The sequence below is a fragment of the Anas acuta genome, chromosome 1 (genome assembly GCF_963932015.1).
Source record: "Anas acuta chromosome 1, bAnaAcu1.1, whole genome shotgun sequence".
In the NCBI taxonomy this organism is placed as follows: domain Eukaryota; kingdom Metazoa; phylum Chordata; class Aves; order Anseriformes; family Anatidae; genus Anas; species Anas acuta.
Window position 1 is genome coordinate 4,327,967 of NC_088979.1, and position 20,974 is coordinate 4,348,940.

At 40.3% G+C, this 20,974-nt stretch overlaps 1 protein-coding gene across 15 annotated transcripts in view; it reads right to left on the minus strand.

Annotated features, from left to right (window-relative positions):
- TENM4 (teneurin transmembrane protein 4) overlaps window positions 1-20,974 on the minus strand; it is a 1,646,934-nt gene that overhangs the window by 335,307 nt on the left and 1,290,653 nt on the right. For all 15 annotated transcript variants that reach the window (XM_068654787.1, XM_068655360.1, XM_068655430.1 and 12 more), the window contains one exon: window positions 1,695-1,983. In XM_068654787.1, the coding sequence (XP_068510888.1) occupies window positions 1,695-1,917 (223 nt within the window). In that variant the 5' untranslated portion in view covers window positions 1,918-1,983. The remainder of the gene's footprint in view (window positions 1-1,694; window positions 1,984-20,974) is intronic.

The window sequence follows — 20,974 nt, forward strand, 5'->3', positions numbered from 1 at the left end:
TTCTTTTTTTCCTAGGGAATTATGAGTGTCTGTATAGCAAACTTATACTCCCTGTCAATAGACTGGCTTTTCTTATTTCTCTTTTGTGGACTTCTTAGGAGAAGTCCATAGACCTGTGTGGCCTCATAGACCCTCAGGTTGAAAACCGCTGACCTATACTAATTCACATCTACCCTGCATGGCGAATATATTGTATGAAGTGAGCAAACTCAATGACCTAGAAGGTTTCCTTTTCTTTATAACTTCTTAGATTCCTTAGAGAGGATGAAGTACTTCAGAGTTGCTAAGAGGGAAACTCTTTTTATGACTGCAAACTATTACTTACAACACCTACTGCCCCTTTTGTTAATTATTGCCTGCTGCAACTTTCCTGAAATACAAATACCAAGACTATGTGCCCTAAGAGACTTCTGCAAGTCATTTTCCTTGAGAATGCCTTAAAGATGAGTTTTGCACCAAAACCACAACTGCATGGTGTTTGAAGAGTGAAATTAAGCAGTCCCCAAGTTAAACTGGTGCAGTTGTATGCATTCTCTTTGGAGAATCAGCTTCTCTAAACACCGGTGGGTGCGCTCAGAGCAGTCAGGGTCAGCTCTTTTATGTCCATTGTCTGGAATGCTGCCTATTCCATTCGACTTGCTCTGCCATTTTATGCTTTTCTCGATGGACTTCTAAAAATAATTTATGTGAAACCCTGCTTGGTTTCTGAACTAAGTTATTCGTGTCTCTACAGAAAAATGAAAATGAGACTATGAGATTATAGCAACAGACAGAAATCTACCTCACTTAGGCAATAACAGCATCAAAAATGTAACTGCACCTGACTTCAGGCTAGCAATAAAAAGGAAAATATCTGGAATGTCAGTTAGGACTCTGGAGCCCACGCTGACCCATATTTACTAAATGGAGTCCTAAAAGTGTCTCTTTGCCACCCTTTTAATACTACAGCTTGTCTCTGTCTCAAACCCATAGCCTTCAGGCTATGTACAACGTCAAGGATGTTTCAGCCCATCTGCAGTTCCTCCAGGCTTCTTAGATTTTACTGTAGCCCTGATGGACAGTGTGACAGTAGTACTCTTCCTTGATTATCTTCTGTCTTGGGATCTTTGTTGACTTCATGACAGAGCAGGCACATGACATAGAAAAAAGGACACCTGAGCAGTCAGGGACTTCAGAATTATAGACCGCTTGAGGAAGGGACCTCTGGAGGTCATCTGGTCCAAGAACCCTGCTCAAGCAGGAACACCTAGAGCAGGTTGCTCAGCAATTTCCAGGACTTTTCATGCAACATCAGTATACATGGAGATGGACTGCGCAGCTTGTGCCCACTGTGCCTGGTTTCACACTGGGAAGCATCAATGGGCTGTTGCAGATGTACACAACACATACAAGACAGACTTCAACTTTCTTTTAGAATGTGGGATAAGAGTAGTATCTCTCTGTACTCCCAACACTCGTAATTAGAGAATGTCTTTTAGTTGATGCTAATGAACACAGGCTAGTGGTATCCCACTTAACGTCATCAGTTTGCATACATCCCACAACTGTACAAAATGATGAAGATGTTCCTTGCTAGTCTCTTTCACTGTATCTTGTTTTCAGCCTCACAGTCCTTCAAAAGCAGCTCCCTATCCACCCCAAGCTCTCAGCATCGAGTTGTTTAACTCTAACTGCTCCTGCTGAGATGTGCTCACCTGCTCTGCAGAATTCATCAGCCTCCTGGTGCACCATGTCTTTGACCCGATTGCTGTAGGTCAACCTGGAGTCTTGATCATAAGCCTTCAGGGTCTCGCTGGAGCTGTAGGACTTCTGGGGAACCTTGCTGTCCTCACTCTCTGCTGAGGAACTGGTGTAGCGGCGCTCGGTATCGCGGCGCCGAGTCAGAGATCGATACGGTTTCCTTTCTTTTACATCCATGGCACTCTCGTCTGAGTATCCAACATTAAAATAATGACGTCCGTGTAGTGGTCAGAATGGAATAATCTGAAAGAGAGAATGAAAGAAATAGTACCTAGGCTTGCGCCTTTGGGCACCAGAAGGCTAATTTGCCTTTTTTATATATTCTTGCACTGAACAAAAGAGAGGTTACTTAATGGACTGCAGGAAAACCCTCCTAGAGCAATTACTGATGGGAAGAAAGTCTCAATTATGTGTGACTCAGAACTTTACTAATTACAATGGCTAACGGGATACATGCATGCAGCAACCTGCAGCTGTCCAAACTGGGCTTGAACTTGTGGATTTCAAACTGATTGTGATTTTCTGTGTCTTATTTCCACAGGAAGTGACTAAGACACCTCCTGGAGGCACGTTTTATGTACAACAGTCACCTAATTTGTGGGAAATCAGGCCATGCTGAAATGTCTCTATTTGGGCATGTGGAAGACTTTGGAAAATGCTGTCCTATGCTTTTAAAAGTGTTTTGGTATATCACAAGTACAAACATGAGTTTTTTAGGAATATAAAAAGAATGAGAGACTGTGTAAGAAAGCAAGTAGGAAGAGAGAGAGATAGGAAAGAAAAATGAAGGGATGATATGGATGCAAATAAGATGAAAATATCTTTGTATTCAGATAGCTCCTTTTTACCCAGCTAGAAACATATTAGATCTTAGCAGAGTTGAGAAAACGCAAACAAATGTTACATGCTCTCCTTCATGTAACAGCATAGCCTGGGATATTTGTCTGTGGAAAACCAGTGGTATGCACACTGGAATGAAAGCACGTCTGCACAGAGAGAAAATTGATATAATATGTATATATCATATATATATATATAAGTATTAAAAGTATGTTTGTCAAAATAATTAATAAATTGTCGTTCCACTTTATTAAATGCAACAGAACAGAAACACTGAATAAAACAAGCTCAATGATTTGCAGTGAGACGGTAAAATACATTCTTGAATTCTTGAATACCTAAACTGGTTTACAAGGAAAATACTGAGAAAACCCACAAACCAAGCATTATTATTTTATTTATTTATTTATTGCATATCTGCAATTACAGGCTGGGTTTCTTGGGAGCTGAGCCCTCCTGACTGCAAAACAACAGGAGCTGTGTCTTGGAATGCCACACCAGAATATGGTTGTTTACTACAGCACTTAAAAACAGAGAGGAAAAGGAATTGAAAATACCTATCAGTCCTCAGTCTTTTTCATACCAAGTAAGTATGGAAATACACTGGCAAAGAATTAATCACATTCCACTGGTGTTTCTGTCTTGAAAAGCTAAATCCTGAACGTGCTGATGAAATCTTGATCCTCTACACTTCTTAGAGCCCAGCCTTGTTTTGGATGCTATACCTGGGATTTGTGCTGCAGCACAACACAGCTAAAACACAGCTGTAAAGGTGAGATGTGTTGGGAGTTTTACAGGTTGGTTTAGAGGGATGTGGTGTAACACAGCATTTGTGGTGCTCCAAAAGCCTGTGAGGAATGGAAGACCCTAACAATTCATAATACCCTACAATTCATAATAGTAATGCAGGGGCTTGAAGACAGTGTTTTATTACAAATTTCTCACTCACTGAGCTGTCTGGTGCAATGGTAATTAAGTGTATTCTCTAAGTATTCTAAGTTGATGAGGGACTGCAGGAGGGAGTCTCTGCCATTCTTCTCAGCGCTGCTGAGGCCGCCCCTGGGGTGCTGTGCCCAGAGCTGGGTCCCCCAGCACCAGCCAGGCTCTGCTCAGGGGTGCCCATGGCCAGGCCCAGAGGCCCCGGGCCCAGCCTGGAGCCCAGGAGGTGCCCTCTGCCCCTCAGGAAGCTCTGCTGGGCTGGGCGGGTGCCGGAGCCCTGGCACAGGCTGCCCAGAGAGGGGCTGGGGGCTCCTCCTTGGGGATCTCCAGCAGCCACCTGGACGTGGGGCTGGGCCTCCTGCTCAGGATGGCCCTACTGGCCCGACACCACCAGCCACTCAAGAATCCCATGGAGAAAAGGCTGTGGGATGGCCATGAGATATACACTTGCAGCTGGGCAGAGAAAAAAACAGTCCTGCTCTTGTTTCTGCAACACTGACTTTCCTAAGACTGCTCACTGGGTTTTGTCCCTTTAACCTCCAAAAGGAACTTTGCAATGACAGAACCAAATTCTGACAACTTGTGTAGTTTCTGTTGCACTCTTCTCAGAAATTAAGACACTACTTCAAAAACAAAAATCCACTGAATTCTCTACCAGTCTATTCCAGTGATGGCAGCAGACCAAGTTCACACATCCTATTTGTCAGCAAAGCACAGAGAACCTATTGAACCCGAATGGAGGATTGGGAGTGTATGCCATAAATGAGCTTTACTCAAGTCATCCGCAGAGCTTCTGAGTACCGCTTTGATTTTAAACATGTGTTTAAACCCACCAAATTCACTGACCTATTTTCATTCATGAACTATGTACATTCAATACAGTGAGTGCAAATGGGATTCCTCACTGCCCAAAATTTATGCACATTAAGCATTTTGCTGAATAAGGGCTTGCGAGATGGAAAGACTTCAGACTAAATGAAGAAGAAACAGTCTTCTAAGGACTTGCTTAATATAGTAATAGTGTTTAAGAGGTCTACCAAATAAAAGTAGCCATTTTGCTGTATTGAATTAAGTGTATTGGTACTTAATTCAAAAATGTAAATAGAATAGAACATCTGACTGCTCTTCATTACACTATCTTCCTCCCTTAAAAAACAAAGCTTTTTCTGTTTGGAAAAATGTGACTTTTTTTTTTTTTTTTTTTCTTTTCAATTGTTATTGAATAGGTTTAGCTCCTTTATACTACCTCTGTTTGTGTGAAATCCTCAAAAGGACCAGGTTTGTTATACCTTTCAATAAAACACTTTAAAACAGGCTCCTTCACAAGGACGCTGTAGTAAGAGCTGTTATAACGAACACTGACATTGTGGTTTATTGTCATGAGGGCTGGAGATAGCAAAATTTGAGCAAGAAAAGCTGTTACTGAATTCTACAAAAAAAGAAATGAGGAAAGGGGGCTTCTATCTGCTCATGAGTATTGCAGTAATTCTTACGAAGGGCCAGTCATTTATAAACCCACTAGCAGGAGAAGCACACGTGCCAAGAAAACCTTTCTGCACAGTTAGAGCCACAAGGTACAAACAGGGTCTGTAATTACCATTAGTAACCTTGCAACTTAGGAAATGGCCAAAAAAACATCAGGAAATTGACTGAATTCCCACCAGATGAAGGTTTTTCTTTTCGTAAAGAAAGGTGCTGAAAAACTGAAATTCCTCCTACAGTTCATCAAAAATAGCCCTGTAAATTTGCACCATTCACATACACATTCCTCTATAACAGTGCTTCAATTCCCAATTCATTCATGTCTTTATAAATTTAACTCTCCTCAGCCCTTTCTTTCTCTCCCTCTTGCTGTTTGTAAGAAGACTGGAAAGGTCACCACCAAAACACGTTAGGTCTTTTTCTTTCTTTCTTTCTTTTTCTTTCTTTCTTTCTTTCTTTCTTTCTTTCTTTCTTTCTTTCTTTCTTTCTTTCTTTCTTTCTTTCTTTCTTTCTTTCTTTCTTTCTTTCTTTTTTTCTTTTCTTTTCTTTTCTTTTCTTTTCTTTTCTTTTCTTTTCTTTTCTTTTCTTTTCTTTTCTTTTCTTTTCTTTTCTTTTCTTTTCTTTTCTTTTCTTTTCTTTTCTTTTCTTTTCTTTTCTTTTCTTTTCTTTTCTTTTCTTTTCTCTCTCTTTCTCTCTTTCTCTCTTTCTCTCTTTCTCTCTCTCTTTCTCTCTCCCTCTCTCTCTCTTTCTCTCTGTTGCATTTCACTGACTTAAGTAAGTTTCCAGCACCTCTCCATGGACATCCAATTCTTGTCATCTCCTTTTTATGGCCAAATTCCCAGATGGGATATTGATACCTTGTCTTCAATGCAGTTGTGTCGGCAGGGAATTTGCTTCACAGTGCTTCTCTGATAGATTATTATTTTTTATCTGCTACTCCTCATGTCTTGATTTTGCTTCTGCTAAGATTTCATCCATGCCATCAACACTTAACATTTTTTTGTGACTTCTCTGGCACACAGTGCATAGAAAGAATCACACTTGTCTCAGTTACATACTCAACCACCCGTTTCTTTCAGTTTCTAGCTCACAATTGCTCCTCATAATTTAAAGTCTTTCATAAACTTGCTGGACCAACCCCCCCCCCCCCCAAACAAAACAAAACAAAACCAAAACAAACCAAACAAAACAAACAAACAAAACAAACCAGCTTCTAGTACTATCCTTTCCATTCCTTCAATCCTGGTCCTTCCATAAAAGCACAAAACCCTTCTGCTCTAAACCATTTCTATTTGGAAAGGACTTTCTTGTCCTATGATGCAATGCTTCTGTCTCAGTTCAATTTTTTCATCATCTTGCTCTTTGCATATCCACACCCCCCTTTTCTTTTCCTCCAGGAAAATTAATGGCAATAGCCATTCTTATTTTTGACAGCCTTTTGAGTGTATAATACCAGCTGGACTGCAAGCTGATTTGGAAATAGTGTTCACAACAGAAGCATCCTTCAGGCTTTACTTACTCAACTCAGAAAGTTCCACTGACCCCAGCAAGGGTTAGTCACATACTAAAGCCTGTAAAATCAGACTCCTCGACAGAGTTATATTTTGCAGAGGTGTGAGGCTCTTCTCACATCCGTGCATATGTGTTGAGAAGCAGAACAAAAACCTGAGCTGTCTAGTTCTGGTGCAGTAAGCGCACTGCTTATTTGCAGCTGTTTTTATTTTGCTTTTGCTCTGGTTGGCTCCTAAATAATCCTTTTTATTATGTTTTATCCTTTATATCTATCCTCCTCATTCTCGGTTCTGTTGCTTTTTGTTGCTCTTTGGAGCTTTGATTAACCACACCGGCTTTGTGCTGCAGAATTGCACTCAATGAATGGCAAGGGGAATGATTTATTTTCTGAGTCACCACTCAAAAGACAAACTTCCATCAATCAAAAACCAGACAAGAGAGTGTGACACCACAAAGCGATATGCTAGGAGGCGCTTACAGCAAAAGGGACAGGTGGTCTTTGATAGCTGACTTACATTGCAGGTCACTAATCACAGAGATTAGCAGCAAGGTGATAGACAGCGCCTGTTCAAGAAGGCAGCATGTCATATCATCCAATTTTCTGTCAAAATGTGAGTGTTTAAGTGGTAGAGATAGCTTTATGTGTTTCCTATATAGTTATGGCAACAGGGTGATGAGAAAGCTGGAAGAGTGAAATATCTCGTCTTCATGAAAACGTGAGCATGAATCCTGGTGGGTTGATTTCGTACACCTTTGTTCTGGGTGAAGAAAGGTTTTCTTCTGCAAAACTGCTTATGCTAAAATGGCATCATCTTACTCAGCAGGGCACGCTTTTTTGTCTTTTTCAAAGTAGGTGTTCTCATTCCACTGCTTTGGGCATTTTCCCCCCTATTTTTTAATGCTGCTGTCCTTTGTAGAATGAGCACAGCCACAGAATGCTGAGTAGCATGCTGGATTTTATTTTCCCTCCTTTGGGCTCCACAAAGCAACTCGTTAACTAAGACCCAATGCTGGTAAGTAGCAAACAAGCATCCTTTTCTTCCTTTTATAGAGAAAGGGATGAGGCATGGGCAGGCAGAGTAACTTCCTTAGGGTGGCACAAGAAGAAAGCAACAGAGCTGAGAGCAGACTCTTGATGTCCGAGGCAGACTGATATTCAGCCTTGGGTTTTTTGATAAACGAGTCACATAAGCACAGCAGAATACTTAACTTAAAAATCTTTGCCAATGCATGTCTGAAATCTTTGTGTGTGAAGAGTAGTATGAACCTCAGGTATTATTAACAAGATGCTCTTTCATGTTTGGATAGTGCCCTTCAGTCAGAAAAGCTGTGGAGCATATACAACTACAGCTATGTCTGACCAGTGAAATCCCACAGTGAATGATAAAAACACCACTCAGAGTCAGGAGAGAGAGAGTTTTTCACACAAACACCAAGAGATATTGGGGTCGAACCAGACGTGGTATTTGGGAAGCTCGCTCCAACTCAGGATTTTAGGCTGCAACTGCAGATGTTGGGAGTTCAGATGTTTAAGTGACTTTGTGGCTGTTGTTATTAACGTCCAACAAGAAGTTAAATTATCACTTGATATTTGACATCTTTCTGAAACAACTCAGTCCACTGTGACAATCCTCACTGCACTTCTGTGAGGATGCCTGGTACTGGGCTCCATATTCTGGTCTCATGATGCAAGATGATGGACTTGGGAAATATTATTTGGCCATTTCCATTTGACCAAAAAAATCTGTGATACTGCTTGCCATTCCACAGCTGGTCTGAAGCACAAAGCCAGCATAAATGTAGTGTTGAATGTTCTGATGTATTCAGCAGATATTTGGGCATGTACTTAGGAATGATTCAAATCAAATTTGTATTGCCAGGTGATCGGAGGCCGCAATGATCTGATCTTAGCAAATACACAACCATGGCTTAAACTGCGTGATGCTATTTACTAGGTTTCTGGGAGATTCTTCTATAACATAAAAGATTCCTGTGTTTTTTATTAAACTTTAAGCTTCAGATTTATAATAGAGGTTTGAATCCCAGAAGGTCTTTGTAGGAAATAAATTAAGCTGTAGGTATAACATCCTCTCACATTTTTGGCAAAGACTTTGGAAAGAAGCAGGCACAAGAGGGAATAATGAAAAGTTGAGTTAACTCTTCTTGGCTTGAACCCAGTGCTTGAAGAAAGTAACAAAACCTCCCTTTTCTGGTCACAACCACTAAGCCTTTCTTCTACTGGTATGGGACTTGCTAGGCAATTGGTAACATCCTGTCCAAAAGATGTGGTTTGTGACCTTTCCATAAATAAATCTAAAACTGCAGTGAGTTGGAGGTCCAGAAAAGCTTGAAACAGTAGTGGACATTTGAAGTATTGTGGGAAAGCACGAATGGGCTGGAATGCAATTATCCTAATTATTTCCGTTTTGCAGACCCCAAAGTTTCCCCTCATGGGTTGCAGCTTTTAGCCTGTGTTAGGGCAAGATTTTGGGGCCAGAAGTTAAAAATATTTTCAATTAGATAATGTGTACAGCTATTTAAATACTAAATGCCAGAAGAGCCAGCCTGCCAATGTAGACTGAATCAGGTTCCATCTGTGAATTTTTCCTCGCTCACCAAGTCAGCCTCAAGCACTGGGTGTGCGATGTGCCAGACATCTACAAGCTGGGTGAAACCAGCCAGCATGTCAGCGTGTTCCAGAGTGAAAAAGAGCTGGTGACATCAAATGCAGGAGTGACACCTCCATCGCAGGTAGTCACTGAATGAATCTCACTAAAGAACACCCTAGTCCTTCCTCCCATTCTTCCTTCATCAGCCACCATCTGCTGATTTGGGCTCTTAAATGTCCTGTAATACAGGAGATTTAAGTCATTAATCTGAATAAGACTGGACAAGGTCTTGAGTGAATCTCAAATATCCCAAGTGAAGGCCTGAAGCACAAGTTTCCTGAATCTGTTCGGAGGAGTCTTTTATTTTTCCTCCAAATTGTAAAAACAGTCTAAGGTGTTTGTTGTTGTTATTGTTGTTTCATTTTTCTGAAAAACAAAATAAAACAATAACAACAACAAAAAAACAGAATGTATTTGATAATCTCTAGTCATCTAGATAACAAGAAAAGATTGGTGGGAGGCTCATTCAGGGTGATGAAAAGGCTTCTCTGAGGAAAGCTTTGAGACTCTTAGAGGTCTTGTGTGGCCTACAGGAAATTTTTGTTATAAAATGGTGACCCATGTGAAAGTGTAGAAAGAAGCCCAGGACAAGTCCCATCCTGTCCAAGGACAAGCCCCAAGTCTGTCATTCAACCTCTTCTCCCACTGTTTTGTAAGGGAATACTAACACTTAGATATATTTGTTTTATAACCTTCTCCTTCATAAATTGTATATGGAAAATACACAACTTTATTATCTAAGGACTCTATGCAACCATAGGCAATGTATGTGTTTCTGTGAACTTCTGGGGAAAAAAGGAAGAAATAAAGGCTCTTGTCTGCATATAGATACACAAAGCAAAACTAGTCATCTTAGTAGGGCATCAGAGACCAACTGAACTCTCTTTACACACTAGAAATTTTTACAGGACTATGCATTAACTGATTGAATGGGTGACGATACTTAACTCCTTGCCTATGGCATATCGTGTAGTAGTGTCTCAGATTTGACCGTCCTGTAAAGAACTCCCAAAATAATGCTCAGGAGAATGGTTAAAATCGGTGAGAGCAAAGGGACATCAAGACCTGTATCCTGTCTCCCAGTGGTGGGTTTTTGGAAAAGCAAAAAGGGAAAGTTGTTAAGAAGGGTGTTTTAAGCAATAAGCTTGGGTCTTCCTCTCGATATACTCCCAGGAGTCTGGGGCTCAGCAAATTTCTTAGCTTGACCACTGGGTTTGACAGTTCTTCATTGACCTGTTCTCTGAGGATTTGTCTAATCCCATTTGACACTTAAACACTTTTGGCCTTTGCAACATCCTGTGAGTAGTCCTACAATGTAATTACGTGTTGTGTGAAAAAGCACTTCCTTTTGTCTCCTTTAAACTCTCTGCCTGATGTGTACAGGTCCTGTCTCTTCTATGGGAATATTGATGAGCCCACAGCCCTTTCAATAATAGCAAGGCTTTGAACTCATATCCACCCTCAAAATTACCTTATTTATCATTAATATGCTTTAATTCTGCCCTCATAGAAGAGAACTGGATGAGGTCTGGGACTCTTAGGAAAGAAAGCATGTCTGCCTTTCCTCCCTGCAGTCTCCTCTAAAAACATTGCCTCTAAATACATTGACACTATCAAGAGTTCTCACTGCAGGAAACTTAAGAAAGAGAAAACAGTTGGCAGATAAAGTTTGAAGTATAAACCTTGTAATATATCTGTATCACTGGGTGTAAGGAACATGCTGGTGTGTACCAGGTATTTAAAACAGAATTCAGAGCACATCTCCCGTTCTACACCCTTTGGATGCAGCTGGGTGTCTGAGTGGCTCACAGGGGGACAGCTGTAGTTGAAAAAGAGGTGTCATGTAAAACTTGCAATATATGAATTCTATTTTTATTTTTATGTTGGGCCTTGGCTATAAAAATAATGAAATAATAATATAATAATAACAAAACAATGCTGGAAATGCTTTTAATACTGCAATCAAATGGCCAGACATATAACAAGGTCAAGTGAGTTTGGAGGAATAAACTCAAAAGTATGCTCAAAAAGCATTTTTACCTATTTATTAACACTATTTATGTAAATAATTGACACTATTTATGTAAACAATTTGCAGAATGCTACTATAACAGGGAAACTCTCACCTAAACAGACAGGACAAACAACAGAAGGAAAAGTAAATACTACTATCCCTCTTCTGCAGGCAAAAGCAAGCATCTTGCTTGGGTTACAAGATCCAAGTAACTAGCATCCAAGACTCCTGCAGGATTAGTCACAAGGCCAACCTGTCCTTGCCTTGCTACAGTATCATGTGTAAAATTGTCCCTGATCTTGTCTCAGATGCTGTGTTACTGGGTAATCTCTCCTTGCTTTCCTTCAGCGAGGAAGGAAATAAACCTGTTTTCTTTTTCTGATAAAATCCCCTGAAGAACCCAACTTCAAACTAAGTTTATTAAAATATGAATTATCTGTAAAAAGACTGCAAGGACCCATGAATTGATTTCTGATTTTCTATGGACTTATTTTAGGACTTCTCTGCAAGATAATCAGAGTGCATTGAAAGATGTTAGGGATTGATTAATCAGTGTCCTACTGTGTCCAAAGCTTAACTTTAAATTACACATCAAGCTTATGCAGTAGGCAGTATATTTTCCTTAGGTGAAATGTCTGTGGGGGGGAAATAAAGAGATAAAAAATAAAAAATTAGAAAAGAATCTCTTTAGTTTTTATTTTATTATTTTATTTTATTTTGTTTTGTTTTACTTTATTTTATTATTTTATTTTATTAGACAAGGGGCTCCCTTACTGGAATAGCAAAGTGGGGAATCCCTCAAAGGGATTTAAAGAAGAAACAATCCATGTTACAATGTGAGAATCCAATATCCCCACAAATCACATACTACTCTCTAGCAAAAGGACTCACACCCGATTGCTTGGCTGCAGCTCAGAGCTAAAATGAACCTGCAAAACAGACCTCTATGGACTCGTCTAGACATACAAACGCTGAAGGACAACACAATGTTTAGGTTGGAAATTTGGAGACATTTCTTTTCAGAAAGAGCACTCAGACATTGGGACGAGTTGCCCAGGGAGGTGGTGGAGTCCCTGTCCCTGGGGGTGTTCAAGGAGAGGTTGGACGTGGTGCCTGGGGACACGGTTTGTTGGGTGACATTGGTGGTAGGGGGATGGTTGGACCAGATGATCTTGGAGGGCTTTTTCAACCTTAATGATTCTGAGATTCTATGTATTAAGGAGGGTAAGATAATTGATACTGTGGCTCAGGTAACAATATAAAATATTGCATTTATACTATCCTTGCAAAATTTTGCTTTCCTACATTTGCCCAAATATACCAGAATAATATCAAGGTTTAATTTTGTGTATTTCTGTTTTCTTAACACTATGGCAAATAATCAGAAGATAAAATTTACAGTCTGATTTTGTGCTTCAATTGTAAATCTACATGACAGAGTGAAAAGACTTTCCTAAGATGTAGATTTTGTCTCACTCAAATTTAGACATCTATTCTGCAAATACCTGCAACCAAACTCATTATATTTGATTCATTTTATAATTAATGAAGGGGGGAAAGAAAGGCATTTCTAGGGCAAGATTCATAAAAAAAAATGTTACACATCTGTTACAAGTATAGAAGAATTTTGACCCAGAAGTGACGCTGTCTATTGGCTACTGAGAGATGCTAGGTTGACTCATTTGGGAGTAAGAGTTCAAATCTGGTTGAAATAATAACACAGTAGTGTTCTTTCATTCAATTATGATTTTGCATGGCTGTTATTTCTTAAGGATTTAGCCGTTCAAGTAGGTCCTTGCACGTATTCCAGGTAGAACAGACAGGCAGAAGGGAGGTGATGTTGACATGGCCACACAGAAGTTGGTGGCAGAGCACGCACAAACCCAAGCTCCTGTTTGCACTTTGTAAGCCTGTTTGCTGGAATATATGGATTCTGTGTCAATATTCAGGAAAGACAAATATTTTTCATATTTTCCAGAAGTCACAATGCTATGTAAGACCTCAAGTGATTTATACAAGCTGCAAATGGAAACTGAATTCCAGTTTATGGGTACTGAAATCACTAATTTTGTTGCTAAGTGATAAGTTCAGTTTGCCATAGGAAGACGTGTCTTCTATATGACTTTCTGTGGCAAAGTAGAATGACTTATTAAGTCATTCTTGTAATGAACAGGAAGTTTTTTCACTCCATTTAACAACAGGAGTGGAAAGGCTCACTGGTCTGCTGAAGGAGAGCTTTGCTACCATGCACTGGCATCCAGCTGGAGGAATATTCAGCAAAAAGACACTGCAGAAGGAAAAAGAAAAAGCAAACGAAAGGGGTTGGGGAGTGGATAAGGCAATTGAAGATGTAAATGGATCTTTTTAGCCGTGTCTTTAATGACTAGTTAGACCAAAGATTAGAAGCAATTGAACTAGCTCTCAGTCAACAAAAGATGCAAATAGATTGTAAAGCAGAGTAGGATTACATTAATTTACACTAAACCAAAAGTAATTAGTTAGTGTTTGTGCAGTGCTTATAAAGCAGAAACCGCTATATAAATGTTAATTATTACTATTTGTTTCAAATAGATGCAACAAACACAATCACACAATCTTTTATATTTCTTACAAGGTAAAAGCCAAAAAAAAAAAAAAAAAAAGCAAAACTCAGCACAGGGCTCTCCACCATATAACTGAGATGCAGTGGAACACCAGAGTCTTGTTCAGTGGATAACTCTGAATCATGAACTTTTGAGTTGAAGTCAGCATAAGGCAAACTTCTATCTCTGGAAAGTCTATCTTCTGTAAAATAACAATGATAATCATAATAATAAAGCCAAGACTAGATGCTTACCATGTGGCCTCTGTCTCTGCATTGTCTCGTGTGCACTTCTGACCTTGCACAAGGTCAAAAGACAAGCGAATTTAAGAGGTCAAGGGCACCATTTTAAGTAGCAAGAAAACCATCTTCATTTTAGACCGTGCAATTGTTCCTGAGATGGAGAGATAGTTATGTCTACTGCTGAGAAGCAAGAGTCTGGAAAACAGCACTAGTTCCTCTTATGCCTAGCAGTGCCACTAATTTATTGTGTGATCCTGGACAAGGCATTTAACCTTTTGGGCCCATTATATGAAAACCAGATATAACCATTCTTAGCTATTTCACAGCCAAGTAAAAGGTCTTGTTTGATGCTTTTAAGCATGTCATTTCAATCAATTATCTATGAGACATATATCACTATTAAGATGATGACTGAGTGAGTCTAGGAGTCTAAGGAGAAACTTATGAGGTGAGATCATACAGTTTCAGGATGGATTTTGGGCTATGACATGCTAATGATTTGCAAAGATTATTAGTCTCATCGGAATCATGGACATAAAAGGATCCTAAAGTAAAATGCTTATCTGCTTTTTGCAATAAATTTTTGACCCAATTTCCTTCCTACCTTGGCAAACTCTCGCAGGGAAAAATGATAAATAGCAGAGGTCCAAGCACTTTGTATGTTTCAAAAATTGCAATATATAATTCAATTAAAAAAAAAAAAAGTAATTTATAAGGAAAAAAAAATACTTTGCCAGGATATGAGCTAATAAAAACCTGCATTTAGTGCTGAGGATTTTTAAAGCAGTATATAAATGTTAATTTATTAGCTAACTATTATATCTGAAAAGAAGGAAGTGGTACAGATGGAGACAGGAGAGACAGCAACATCCTCAGACATAAGCTCCTGAACCAAATGTCTCGTTCTACATATCATTACCCAAGTGAGGCTGGATCAATGCTTAGATCTGCTGGATGCAGAAATCCTCAGGAAATCCAATTGCTAGGTATCCTTTAAACATAAGTTTGTTTTTACCAAAGTTCAGGCTCTGGGGTTTGAAAATGTCAGCCTTTGTGGAGGAATGGTTCCACATTTCAGCGTTTCTGATGACAAACCTGGCTTGAGATGTTCCCTCCTGCCAGGGCTCAGCCACCCTGCTGCTTGCTGCCTCCCTGGGGACACTGATGCAGCTGCTTGTAAAACCACACCATAAGCAGATCAGGGAAATGGGCTGGAAATAGAAAGAAAAAGAGCACTTGTCTGCCAAACCCTTAACTTTTCATTTTTTTTTTTTTTTTTAACCTACCCCAATTTTAATTGGGCTAGTTTAAAATCAATCTGGATTTAAAGTGTAATTTCACAAATAGTTGCACTGGCACTGGCAAGAAGGCGCTGCATTGCATTGGGAAGGGAGGCAGATTGAGAAATTCTTTGCCACTACATAAACTGGAACCATATCCTTTTTAGGTCATGGCACATGATAACTCCCTGGATCTAAAATCTGTATTTCTAGCCAGTGTTTCAAGCCATAGATTTCCAACAGCCTTTCTAATATATCTTTTCCAGCTCCAGACCCTACCACCCAAGATCAGATGTACATTTTGTAACTCTCTGAGATAATATTGCTCCCTTTCTGCCAAGAGAGCTGCTGCTGCTTCGTGGAAGCTGCCCTGCTGAAACCCCTCTGCTTCATGACTACATTTCATCTATTTGTTCTTGTTTACAGACCCAAGTTTCTCTATCTTTAATTGGAATTTCTGTTAATACTTTGTTGTCTCAACAATGTCTTTACTACACTGTTTTTCAAGAAAAGTTGAAAACTGTTGAAAGCAAACCAGTCAGACACAGTCAGCATTTTTTTCCTCTTTTTCTTCCCTTTTATTTCAGTAGCAATTATTGGTATCCCATATAGGAGAAATGAATGTACAAAAAATGATTAGATCTTCCCCACTTCCTTGGTGCTTTTTGTTTTGGAAATCATGCTGCGTGTAAGCTATTTTTTAAGATATTCTATGAAACACGTTTTTCTTGCTGCATTTCTGACCACTGAGGAGTGCACTGGTTGTGTCATCTTCTGACTGGCATTGGGTTTTACACCAGCAATGGCTTCTGTGAACTGTGTGCCTGATCCAAAGCCCATTAAATTATGTAGAGGCATTTTCCACTCATTTCGCTGGGAGAGAGAAGTGGGGATTTATAAGCTCAGCTCCCTCTACAAAACCTTTTAACATCCACGTTTATGGCATGGGCTGCACTGCATCACATTTCAGCCCTCAGAAGTGTCAGCGCTGAGGATGAAAAGGAATAAAATTAAGAAATTGGCTTCCTTTGGAAATCTCCTTCCCAGAGTGACCCAAAATGATCTGATGGAGAAATACATAGCAAAGCATGTTGGCAATTCTTTCAGACGTGGCCTGCAACCTCGGGAGCCTCTGATTTGCAAGGATCCCCCGAGGATCTTCAAGGGGCCCTGTTTTTGATGGAGCATGTGTTTCTCCAAAATTAGGCTCCATTCTGGCATTACAAGCACAGTGCTTGCTATCATTAAGGCATTTTTGAAATTTTCATACAGTAATTACATGTAGCTGGGCTCTGGGGCAGCCTGACATTCAAGCTGTCACTGAACACATTCAATGCCGTGTTGGGTCATTAGGCTTATAAACAGGTTGAACCTAAACAGTGGGGCCTGTGCATTTAAGCTGATTTCTTGGGTAGGTAAGGAGATATTTATATTTTCATTTAGCTTGAGTGATACCAGCACCTGCCACTTGCTCTAAACAGAGCAGTTAACCCATAACTCCCTCTGTCAACTCCTGTTGACAGAAAGCAAAGCAGATAAATTAATGGCTCCCCTGAGAGGAACGAACTGAGAAGACTCATGTAAACAAATACCTCACAAAATGCAACTGTGTTAATGGGAAGGGAAATGAAAGAGAAACCCCCTCTCTCCACCCTTGGTAGGCACCGCAGGAGGAAAGACAGAGGCCGACCCGGTCTGCTCGGTTGTGCCCTCATCTCTGAGCAGGGTTTGTACCTTCAGCCTTGACATAAACTGAAGAGCATTCAATTATTCCCTCTGTCAAGGGACAATATCAGGATGCTTAAATATCCTGGTGATGGCAATTTATAAAAAGACAGATTGGTAGGTCAGTGGATTGGACCCTTGTTTGGGGATAAATCTAATTCAATTATATATATATATATATAATTTATTTACTTTTCCCCCTGTCTGCTTCTTCATCTCTGATCTTCCTCTCTCAAATCTGCTTCTCTTCTTTCACCTGTGATGGGAAACTCACAATCCCACCGGCTCCTGGCTGCTGCAAGGCTTGTGCTCCTCTCAGTCTTCTGAGGCAGAGAAATGTGAGCACAGACAAAAAAAAAATAAGGCAAAAACCCTTCCCTACTTCACCCTGGCCACTCATTTGGAGGCAGCCAAATATGATCTTTATGATCCTTTCCAACCCAAGCCACTCTGTGTTTTTTACCCAGATTTATCTCCTCCCTAGTGATGATAGAAGCACCCATGTGACTCTCATCTGGTACAAAATCGTTGCAGAATTGAAAATAAATTTAATTCACTTTTTGCAGATCACTGCTGTGTGGTGGGACTGAGCATAGGGCAGCCAAGATCTGCTGGCCAAAGCTCTGGACCGAGCTTTAATAACACTGTGTTTTAGGGTAAATACAGGTCCCATGTCCCTATGACCCTGCTGTCCTGATCAGGACTACACCATAAGTCTCACCTGCCCTGCAACCCCAGATGTCACAACATCTGGATGGACAGGGTGTGAAAATATTTCCACACTGTAAAATCTTAAGCAGCTTTTTGTCTCCCTCATACCTCAACTCACCCAGGAATGTGGAGGAGAAACCCACAGCAGAGGTTTCTCCTGGGTGTTAGGCTACAAATTGCAATTTGGGGAAGGATGTATGTAGGGGGAGGACAAGTTCAGCTACAAAGCAAAGGAGCCATACAGTGGAATCTTATTCACATGTGTTTTACCTCCCACCCTGGTGTTGTTTAGTGTCTGTGCATTGGCTTGGACTGAAGCCAGTGAGTCAAACAACAGTCCCTGTTCAACCACATACGTAGTGGAAACAGAGGTCTCCATGGCCTAGATTTGGAAAGGATAAAGTATTTGCCTTTAAGGAAGGGTGGGAAGGAATATACAGAAGTCGAGGGGATGAAGTGCCATGAGAAGGGCGCCAGTTGTGGTAGAAATAGGTCTAGAGGCTCTAGACCTATTAGAGTAGACCTAGTAGAGTTGCTACTGCACCTCTCAGCCAGCAAATAAAGAGCAAGAGGTTGTGTTGAGCCTTCATCTGTATATCCAGGGGCTGCCAGCTGCAGCTCTGGAAGCACACATTGGTGTTGATGTTGAAAGCAGAGACCAGGTGAGTGACAGAGGTCATCTGGCCAGACTTGTGACATTGAGGATTTTCCTCCTGGACCAGTTGTCTACATCACCATTCCCTCTAGAGGTTAATTGTCCTATAAGGGCATCAGCAATAAAGAGATTACTGTAAAGCCCAACATTATGATTCAGTTTGTTAACCCTGAGTAAGCTAGGTTGGTACGAGAATATCAGGTGTGAGCTTCTGTCCACCTCCCCTTCCATCATGCCTGCTCTAGCAATGGCAGGAGAGCAGGCAGAAAGCCAAGCTTGACACTGCTTTCATTCCCTAATTTTAAGCTGCTCTCAATGCAGATCAAGGTACATAAATGTATGGGGAGGGGGTGTTAGGATCACAGACAGACATCATAGGGATCCTGGCCTAAGGCAAACATGCCTGTGCCTCTCTTGCTTCATGCTTTTCAGCTCTTGTTAGCTGATCCATATCAAGTGGGAGGCTGTTTCATGGGGGAAGGAGGAGAGAAGGTGTAGACTGTGTATCTGGCTCCAGGATTTTGGAGACAAGGTAAACGTAAGAGGGAATGAGCAGAAGCAATGGTCAGAAAACATGCGTTGTGCTCAGGGTGAGGCCAACACTTTCTCCTATAGGACTGCAGAGGGAGAAGCACTCCACGAGAGCACTTAGGTATATTAATTATGTTAATACTAGTAGCTAGTTTGTCTGTTTCCATTTTTAAGCCAACATCTCCATCCTCTTTTCTGGCCTGTGCATGCTGTTTATAGAGTGGTATGAGAACATCAGTGACTTTCCAGTTGGCCCAGGGTTTTATATAGGCTGAAATTAAAGCATGTCACTAAGAGATAAAGAGTGGCCTTTGTAATTTCTAAGTTTGGAAACAAACGTATTTAAACTTTCTTTAAAACAGAAAACAACAAACAAACAAGCAGGGACAAAAGCTGTAAATGAACACTGCATTTATTGCTAAACAGGAATACTAATAAAGTGTTGGTCCGCCACCAGATTTTTCACCACTTTAATCTGGGAACAGATCTACTGAAATCAGAGACACAAAGGAGATATCTACACTAGTAAATTAAATATTTTATTACAGTAAATAAAAGTCTGGGACTGTTCCCTGGCACTAAGGCCAACTGGCATGGAGAAGCCTTCATCTATATAATAAAACCTCTTAGTATATGAAAGAGGGTGGCTGTAGTCTTCTGCCTTTTGGGACAGGTCCCTGGCTGATGCTAATGACTGAACTGTGCTCAGAAATTGTTTGGCCCAGGTCAAAACACTGCCAGAGGCCTCTATTAATTGCTGTTTAGCTGTTATTTAACAATACAAACAGTGTGAATATTCTGGCATTGCTTAGTCTGATAGCATATTCATAGATAAAGCTGCAGCTGGCTGAACTATAAGGGAATGTGTACCTTCATATTTACAGTAGTTTTTGGATTCATTTGTAAAAGAAAATGTGTTCCTTGTATTGGTTGTAAGCTAATTACACAAACCATGATTTCAGTGCAAAATCCTGCTCTTTAACCCATGTTAGCACTACCTTATTTGTGTAGCAGGGACCTCAGAAGAGCTAGGTGGTGGCAGTCAGACATGAATGCAACAATAATTGGGGCCTTGGATCTGCTTTTTAAGAAAATCCCTACTTCTTCCCCTTCCTGACAAGACTGTTGAGCAGTATAATTTTTCTCAGCATTCAATTACATTTTGTTTCATCCCCCCTCCCATTTTTCCAATTTTTGTTTTGTTTTGTTTTTAAGAGTAGAAAGAACAAATGAATCAGAAGTGATCTTTCATTAGAAGTTCATAGATGGTGCAGATATTGTTTAGAGCGTGTTGTCTGGGAGTGAAGGCAATACCAGGCAGAGACGGAATTTTGTCAGGTTGCCCTCGCAACTCTAATCTCTGCCTTCAAACTATTACATGAAGCCCTGCAAATCAACAAACAATGTGAACGATAATGAAAGGGTGTTTAAGAAAGAAAGATGCCATTTGGGGGGATTACTGGATGTGAATGCTATCTCTCCTGGTTCTTGGTGAAGAGTGAATTGGAATTGTGTTGTCATCAAATCAAATAAAGCTCCCCTAGGGACTGTTTTGCAATTTTGTTAATATTTTACAAGCATCCCTTGATCTCACCCGTGCCTGTGTGCAGCTATGGTTTCATTAGGCACTGGAACAGATGTCTTCTCTCTCCCTTGTCCCCTCTTCAACTTCAGGTCTTTTGCAATCAAAAAGTTTTCACCTTAATAACGTGCATTTCAAGCAATTGATTTTGAAACCCATCAGCACATTGAATCCAACAAGAGACTGTGCAGTTTAATCCTGTCTTGTTTGCAGAACTGGTCTTTTTGACAACACTGGGGCCAGCAGTGAGTATAAGAAACGACTCAGAGGAAAACTAAGGAAAAATAAATAAATCCTTTCCCTCAGAGCCATGTGACAAAAATGCAGAGCCACAATTGTTCAGCAATTATTCAACATTACCTTAAGTTACCTATACATTTCTCACAATTATTTTTTGAGTGAGAGTTGAAGTAGCAAGTATTGGAGGGGCATACCAATGAATGAAGGAGAGCTTGGGTTCTTTGTACATT